The 8643-nt window shown below is 50.7% G+C and overlaps 1 protein-coding gene across 1 annotated transcript; it reads left to right on the top strand.

The window, feature by feature from the left end:
• The first annotated feature begins 212 nt into the window (after positions 1–212).
• LOC8030033 (tyramine receptor 1) lies at positions 213–8386 on the top strand. Its single transcript, XM_042286521.1, has 2 exons — positions 213–336; positions 7248–8386. Exons 1-2 carry the CDS (start codon positions 213–215, stop codon positions 8384–8386), a joined length of 1263 nt encoding a protein of 420 aa, XP_042142455.1.
• Positions 8387–8643: the final 257 nt, after the last annotated feature.

Genomic DNA, 8643 nt, shown 5'->3' with positions numbered 1-8643 from the left:
TCTTCAGCTTGCTTCCGTGCACCGAACGCGTGGTGCATGTCGTCAGGTTGGAGAGTCCGTCGCAGGAACTTCTCAGCTGTAACAAGCCGGTGCCGACAGTCGATGAGTTTCTGCTTGTTGTCCAGGATCCGTGCCTTGAGGCAGTCACGGCTGAGGTTCTGGGCCAGTTTTCTTCCATAGGGTGTGTCGACCCGGGGGCGACATCGTAGACCATGTGGAATCACGTTGTGGTTCAGGCACTCACGGTTGAAGCGTTGATGGCATTCCAGGCGGACGATCTTTGTGGACTGGTTGAAGTATTCTCTCAAGTTGCCCAAGGCAGCAGAGCCGTACAAGGTGCGAATGAATGCAAAAATATTCCAAAAGCCGGGAATCATAATGATCAAAAAAACTGCTCCGACTTTACTCAACAAGATTAACAATTTAATCAAACGTTTCGTCTCCCATGCAGGAAACATCGTCAGTGAAACCTACAAGCAGGAATGAGAGAAAAAACTTCAACAGTCCTATTTAAGCAAGTCCGCGTACACATCGGGGAGGGGGCCGCGGTTCGAGTTGCAAGCTGATGAGTCACTTCGGATGAACCATGATTCCACGAACCTGCGTGGACCCCACCTTTGTTCGCGCGCCAGAGTGGACGCATTCTCAAAGTCGAAACAGTGACCCGTATTTCAACAATGGTCTACGAGTTCCGTCTTCGCTCTTGTCGCATGCGTGGCCTTCGCCACGTCCCTTTTGTGTTCGTTTAAGCGAGTGCAGCGCTTCCGGCCTGTCTCCCCAATGTAGGATGCGTCACAGTCTAGACAATTCACTTTATACACAACACCGCTCTGGGACTCTGGGGGGGTGTAATCTTTAGGTTTAGAAATGAGGTCACGTAGTTTACGATGGGGTTTGAAAGCAGTACGGATATTCAAAGGGGCGAGGGCCTTCAGCTTCAGCCGTGACTGCCTCAAGGCACGGATCCTGGACAACAAGCAGAAACTCATTGACTGTCGGCACCGGCTTGTTACAGCTGAGAAGTTCCTGCGACGGACTCTCCAACCTGACGACATGCACCACGTGTTCGGTGCACGGAAGCAAGCTGAAGAAATGGAAAGGGTCAAATGCACGGATACCCATGACAAGAAACTGTCCCAACTAATTCCAAAGGTCCCCACACCACCGGCATCAGCGGTCTACAACTTGTCATCGAAAGAGCTCTCCGCCGGTCATGTAAGTCTTCTTTCGAAAGGACTTGATTTCGCTCTAGCCCCACGTGTAGTTCCCAAAAGAGACTTTATAATTGAAATTGAGGAGGCACTTCGTCACCTACAGGATACGGTAACCGGACAAAAGCTCACCGGACAAAAGCTCACCGGACAGAGGCTCACCGGACAAAAGCTCACCCGTTTTTTGACAGACCCGGACAAAAGCTCACTTGTTTTTTTGACAGACCCGGGCAAAAGCTCACCTCGATTTCTTTTTTTTTTCCTACCCGGGCGAAACACGGGCTGAAATAAAGTGCGGACGCAATGTACATTGAACCATTTTTAGGAGAACTTGCACCTCATCCACCATTGAGTTGCGAATTTTTTAAAAATACTTTGAAAGAACGGGAGTTCGGCCTTTTGGAAAAGTACAAGACAGATGACCAATTTAAAAAAAATTGTGCGGGATTTTAGATAGGCTCGGGTTCCTTCCACCACAGCTTGTTCCACAAGAACTAACCACCAGGGAAAAGTCTACCGGTGACATCGCTACCTGCTGGACTATTTTGATTGCACGTATTTCAACGGCCGCTTCCGTTATGCTTCTGTTCCATCTGGGCGGCACCCAGAGCGAATTCTTCCCTTCGCCTGACTCTGCGCCGACGGCGACCGGAGTTTCCCCCGGTACGGTGGAATATGTACGACACCACTCTTCAAGATAACGACCGGATGAGCAACACCTGCGAAAGATAGAGTACCGGGTTCCAGAAGCTCGTCGGCCTCGCCCATCCAAGCGTCTTGAGGCTGATTGAATGCCTACAGCAAAATCAGGCGCTCGTTGCCACGGCATTGGCAAAAGCCCGGAGAGGTGAGCCCACCGTAAAGCGGGTGCGAAAAATTACTCTGCACCTGCAGAATAGTCTTAGAAATATTTGCGAGGGCTTGCATGTACATCGAGATCTACCAAGACTGCTGGAGCTAGTGGGGGACTGCATTCGCCTCTAACCAATCGATAAATAAACTTGTTTCTACTAAAATCAGCAAACCATGCGCCTGTCAGAATTAATTTATCGTTGCCTTTTTGTGTCGCACGCATGCACCTAAGTTGTCCCCACTCATGTTAAGACCAACATGAAATTTTCTCATGGTGAGCTTTTGTCCGGGTCTGTGAAAATATGGGTGAGCTTTTGTCCCGGTCTCTGAAAAAATGGGTGAGCTTTTGTCCGGTGAGCTTTTGTCCGGTGAGCTACTGTCCGGTGAGCTTTTGTCCGGTGAGCTTTTGTCCGGGATTCGGATACGACCGGGATCAATCTGGCCCGCAGCCGCATATCGACTATGCTTAATAATGCTAAAGTAACGCCATCGAATCTGAGCAAGGTGGAGCAGTCGGCACTACGGGATCTTAAATCGGATCAATCAATTATTATTCTTACAGCTGACAAGGGGAAAGGCACTGTTATCCTCGATAAAGAAAGTTATTATGAAAAAATGCAGGTAATTCTTGACGACACAGCGCATTTTGTGACGTTACCGCGGGACCCCACTCCTAAATCTGAGAGATCCCTTGTTGATCACCTCCGCGATCTAAAAAAGAAGAAACGCCTAGACGATGCCATGTACCGTCGTCTTTTTTCTTCTGATGGGTCTACACCTAAATTGTACGGTCTCCCCAAAATTCAAAAACCCGAGTGCCCGTTGCGTCCTATTGTTTCATTTATTGGGTCTCCGACGTACAATCTGTCAAAATATCTGGTCGAACTCATCACTCCGGTCACAGGTAAAAATGGTTTAACAGTACGGAATTCCCAAGAATTCGTGGGCCTGGTTCGGGATCACGTCCTAGACGAAGACGACATAATGAACCATTTCGTCGTTTACCCTGAGACTGGGGGTTTTTTTGAAGAGCAGAAGAAACAGAAAAAACAGACAGGTCTGTTTCTTCTGCTCTTCAAAAAAACCCCCAGTCTCAGGGTAAACGACGAAATGGTTGACTTCCACCAGCTAGCCTGTACTTTGACTCTTTTCACGACATAATGGTTTCATTTGATGTTGTGTCCTTGTTCACGAATGTCCCCACCTCTCGGGCTGTTGAGATAGCCGGAACACGCCTACGTAGGGATGACAGCCTTCCATCACGCACATCGTTAACGGTGGATGATATTGTAATTTTGCTGCGTTTTTGTCTTAAACAATCGCATTTCACGTTTCGCGGACAAATTTATCACCAAATTGAAGGATGTCCAATGGGTAGCCCAATTTCTGTTACAATGGCAAATCTGGTTATGGAGTATGTGGAGGAAACTGTCCTTGAACAGGGTATGCTCCCGATAGGTTTTTACAAACGTTATGTGGACGACACTTTTGTAATTTTAAACAAGGACCATGTTGCTGACTTTCATTTAGCTTTAAACAATGTTGAATCATCAATCCAATTCACACATGAAGTTGAACAGAACGGTGCGCTGCCTTTTCTGGATGTTAATGTGTTCCGACATAGTAACGGTCGCTTAGATACAACAGTGTACCGCAAAGCTTGCGATACAGGCAACCTCTTAAACTTTAACTCGCACCATTCTGTCGAACATAAAAGTGCTGTCGTAAAAACCTTACTACATCGGTCCGAACGCATTTCTTCTAATCCTCAATTGCGCGCTTCTGAAGATGCTGTTGTTGTTGACCTGTTGATGAAGCGGAATTATCCGAAACGTTTTATTGATAACACGCGCAAACAGATGGGGCAAAGAAGAAGTCAGGATAATGGACGACTTAGGACAGGGCAAGTAACAATATCCTATTTGAGAGGTGTTTCTGAGTCTATTCGCAGGGCCCTCGCCCCTTTGAATATCCGTACTGCTTTCAAACCCCATCGTAAACTACGTGACCTCATTTCTAAACCTAAAGATTACACCCCCCCAGAGTCCCAGTGCGGTGTTGTGTATAAAGTGAATTGTCTAGACTGTGACGCATCCTACATTGGGGAGACAGGCCGGAAGCGCTGCACTCGCTTAAACGAACACAAAAGGGACGTGGCGAAGGCCACGCATGCGACAAGAGCGAAGACGGAACTCGTAGACCATTGTTGAAATACGGGTCACTGTTTCGACTTTGAGAATGCGTCCACTCTGGCGCGCGAACAAAGGTGGGGTCCATGCAGGTTCGTGGAATCATGGTTCATCCGAAGTGACTCATCAGCTTGCAACTCGAACCGCGGCCCCCTCCCCGATGTGTACGCGGACTTGCTTAAATAGGACTGTTGAAGTTTTTTCTCTCATTCCTGCTTGTAGGTTTCACTGACGATGTTTTCTGCATGGGAGACGAAACGTTTGATTAAATTGTTAATCTTGTTGAGTAAAGTCGGAGCAGTTTTTTTGATCATTATGATTCCCGGCTTTTGGAATATTTTTGCGATCTACTAACCGCCGAATTCAGAAACCTCACTCAAACTACACTCAAACTGAAGGGCCCCTCCACTTCCTCGAGGAAGGCGCGAGGGCCGGCGCTGGCCAATCGCGAGGACGGATCCGTCCTCGCGATTGGCCAGCGCCGGCCCTCGCGCCTTCCTCGAAGAAGAGGAGGGGCCCTTCAGCTTGAGTGTAGTTTGAGTGAGGTTTCTGGAATTCGGCGGTAAAACTCCCTATTAGGGACTTTTAGTACACCGTAATTTATTGGCGGCGAGATGTTTTGGTAGCGCCCTCCTATGATTTCCTCTCGTGACGTCATTACTTTGAGAACAACAAGTTTGATATCGACTGTAATGAGCATGGTGGAAGCTTGAACTCATTGCGCCCTGAAACCAACACTGCAAACACCGTCAAAACTAAAGTTCTTCCATTCCTCTTATTTGCCTCGAAGAGAAATCCTTTGCTGACGTCATAGTCGTATTTGGCCAATCGTAGAAGGCCGACCACAGCGACGCTTTCGATCACGCACGTCGCCAATAGAGCTACGCTTTGCTAGTGTATAACTCGTGCCGTCACTCCGAAGCATAGAGTGAGCACGAGCACGCGTACGATCTGCTAAAACTCTCTGTTAGTACGGTGAATACGGGACACTCCCCAAGGATAGAGAGTTTTCGTAGATCATTTCCGCCGTCCCGTAACTCTCTCCGTAAACCGATACGAGATACGGAACTTTGCAGTCAAAGCTATAGCGACGCGCATGCGTAATAGCTGCGCCTTCGTTGGGGAGAGCTGAGCGAAGGGTGGAAAACGGATCTGCGAAAACTCCATATTACATAAAAAAAGATGACAACAAAGAACCGCGAAAACACGCGTGACGGCGGCTGCGGTGCCGTCTTCGCATACGCGACCCCGTCGACTTCACCACATTTCGAGGCGTCGCCTGTCACGTGCTCTGGCGGCGAGAGGAGGAGGAGGGTGAGGGCCGAGGGTCGCCAAATGAGGCACTCCACCAGGGGAGGATTCGGCGTGGTTGTCGATTTTGTTGAATGCAAATGGAGAGAGTGTCCCGTACTCGCCCTAGCAAAGTATTTGATAGTACATAGAAGACAAGGCCTGCCCCTTACGTCATCACTAGTGGATCCACTCAGCGGCGCCTAGCTTGCGTGAGCATCGTCGACAGCGCATCTTGCAGTGTCTCCCAACAAAAGCGATTCTAGAACGCGGAGACGTCAAGACGGACTCGTCTGACACCGTGCGGCGTCTGTAGTCAACTTGCGGCGTGTTTGCCGCTTGGGGTCGGGTCGGAGACCTCCCAACGATGACGTCATGCGTGGGCCTTAACTTGTAAGTGGTAATGGCTGAGTTGTTCCTGCGATCACGTTGCCACAGACTATGGTTCACTACTGGGAAGGTAAACGACGGGTGACCTTTCTCACTTTCGCTCATTTGTTGGTGTCAATGTTGCCTTGTCCCGTTTCAGGCCACCCAATGTAATCACTCCGAGTCCGATGAGCGGAGTCACGCAGCCCGCTTCGGAGGCCGGGTGAGCATGTCAAAGGGTGAACGCCAGGTCCCCGGGGAGAGGGCCTTTCGTGCACCGCAACTGAAGCACGGCACACACACCGCCGAGACTGCGGTGCACCGATCTCGCATATTCCAGGTCAGTTCTGCACTCGCACATCTCAGAAGCCTGCTTCGCCGCAAGGGATACAGGACAAGTAATAACTCCCCGTTTAATGCATGTACAGCTCGGCTCGTTGAGCATTAGGCGAACCTTGCTTTTGAGACAGCCAATTAAAAAAAACTGTCAAACGATTATACAGGGTGTTGCGATTGACAGCGGTGACTGTTGAATTGTTGAAACATGTGCTTTAGAATATTTGCTTTCAATCGATGTGCTTTAGGATATCTTCTTTGGGCGCTTGGCTGCAGTTTCAGAGCTGCTGCTGTGTGGGCGGCGGAGAAAACAAAATGGAGGGGGGGGGGGGCGTATCTGGATAGAAGTGGCATGGTTTTGCGAGGGACGACGGGGCTATAAGGAGAAAGCGACAGCAACGAGGCGATGGGGCGGCCCCGCGATCACGTAGTTTTTTGCGTACAGACGCCGCCGGAACATGGCGCTCACAGCTCAGCTGTCGCTGTAGAAACTCGGGACTGGATGATGCTTTCCCCTTTTTGTAACATCAGAAAACTGGTGCGCTTATACTGAGTTCCGTAGTGACACCATATCTCTCTGTAAATTTGTGAGTGGAGCCTCTCAATGCAAACCTTTTGTTACAACAGGCTACACAAACAAATTTTCATGTATACGGGGAGGTTACACAAAACGCAGGTAGATTAGTATATAGCAAGACTAATGCCGTATTGGGCACTCACTACCGAAGGACCTATCTTAAGAGTGCAAAGCGTTCAGTATAATTATGTGTCTAATTAAGTTAGAATACCCATTTATATACAAAAAAAATGTTATATTCGTAGTTATAAACTCGTACTACATCATTGAAAGCCTTCGCTTGATACAGTCAAAGAACGATTTAAGCCGAGTGTCGAACAACTCGCAAATTAGAGCGCACAACAGAAGCTGCCGTGCCCTGAACTTTTCTACCGACATCTTAGAGGAATTTCATAACTAAGCTATCCGCTACATTCCACGCAGGTGCCACGGTAGCGCTCATGGACGGCACCGAGCCCTGGACGACGGCAGCGCTGAACGTGACGGAGGAGCCGGCGCCAGCCCTGGCCATGTCCGTTCAGGAAGCCGTGTGCACCGCCCTCACGCTCAGCATCATCACGGCCTTCACCGTGGTCGGCAACGTACTAGTCATCGGTTCCGTCTTCACCCACCGGCCCCTTCGCACGGTTCAGAATGTCTTCCTCGTGTCCCTGGCCATGGCCGACATCGCGGTCGCGCTTCTGGTGATGCCCCTGAACGTCGCCTACTCCATCCTGGGACGCTGGGTCTTCGGTCTACACGCCTGCGAGCTGTGGCTCACGTGCGATGTCCTCTGCTGCACCGCGTCCATTCTCAACCTCTGCGCCATCGCCCTGGACCGCTACTACGCCATCCACGACCCCATCAACTACGCCCAAAAGAGGACCCTTCGCCGAGTGCTCCTCAGCATCCTCCTGGTGTGGGTCATCAGCGCGCTCATATCCGTGCCACCGCTCATCGGCTGGAACGACTGGCCTGAAGAGTTCGACGAGACCTCGCCCTGCCGGCTGACTCAAGAGGCCGGCTACGTCCTCTATTCGGCCACTGGCTCCTTCTTTGCGCCGCTGCTCATCATGAGCATCGTGTACTTCAAGATCTTCCTGGCTACCCGGCGGCGGCTCCGGGAGCGCGCCGGAGCGGCGGCCAAGGTGCCTTCCCGCTGCGAAGCCGCTCTGCCCCTCGATGTGCTACCGTCGTCCGCCGAGGACACGCCGCCCACAGGCCGCAGCCGGCCATCGTTGACTGAGACGAGTGTGGCTTTGAACGGTCGACCGCCGACGGTTAAGGTGTATCCCTGCTGGGAAGAGAAGCAGAGGATTTCACTATCGCGAGAGAGGCGAGCCGCCCGGGTGCTGGGTATTGTCATGGGCGTGTTCGTGCTGTGCTGGCTGCCCTTCTTCATCATGTACGTGGTGGCGCCCTTCTGCGACGGGTGCGTGAACTCGGAACGCTTCGTCAACTTCATCACCTGGTTGGGATACATCAATTCCGCGCTCAACCCGGTCATCTACACAGTGTTCAACACGGATTTCCGCAGAGCCTTCCGTAGTATTCTCTGTGGTACCCGCCGAACGTATCTGTGAGTTCACCGACCCGGCTGCGTCTGTGCAGGACCGTCACTTGCCAAGATACGTCCTTGTGGCGCTTCGGGACGACGCCTCTTTTCCTTTAGTGGTGACGGCTGAGCTCGCACACTTGTTGCTATCTCCCTGAGATGCTTCCGTTAATGGTCTTTCTGACAGTTCTGTAGCACACCTGCGGTATCTACAGCGTGACTTTTGTCTATACATGTATCGCTCCATGTTCGGAAGTAGCATTACCGTACATCACGTAAATCATA

The sequence above is a fragment of the Ixodes scapularis genome, unplaced genomic scaffold (genome assembly GCF_016920785.2).
Source record: "Ixodes scapularis isolate PalLabHiFi unplaced genomic scaffold, ASM1692078v2 PGA_scaffold7__128_contigs__length_106722199, whole genome shotgun sequence".
Classification (NCBI taxonomy): domain Eukaryota; kingdom Metazoa; phylum Arthropoda; class Arachnida; order Ixodida; family Ixodidae; genus Ixodes; species Ixodes scapularis.
This window is presented reverse-complemented; position numbering and strand designations above follow the sequence as displayed.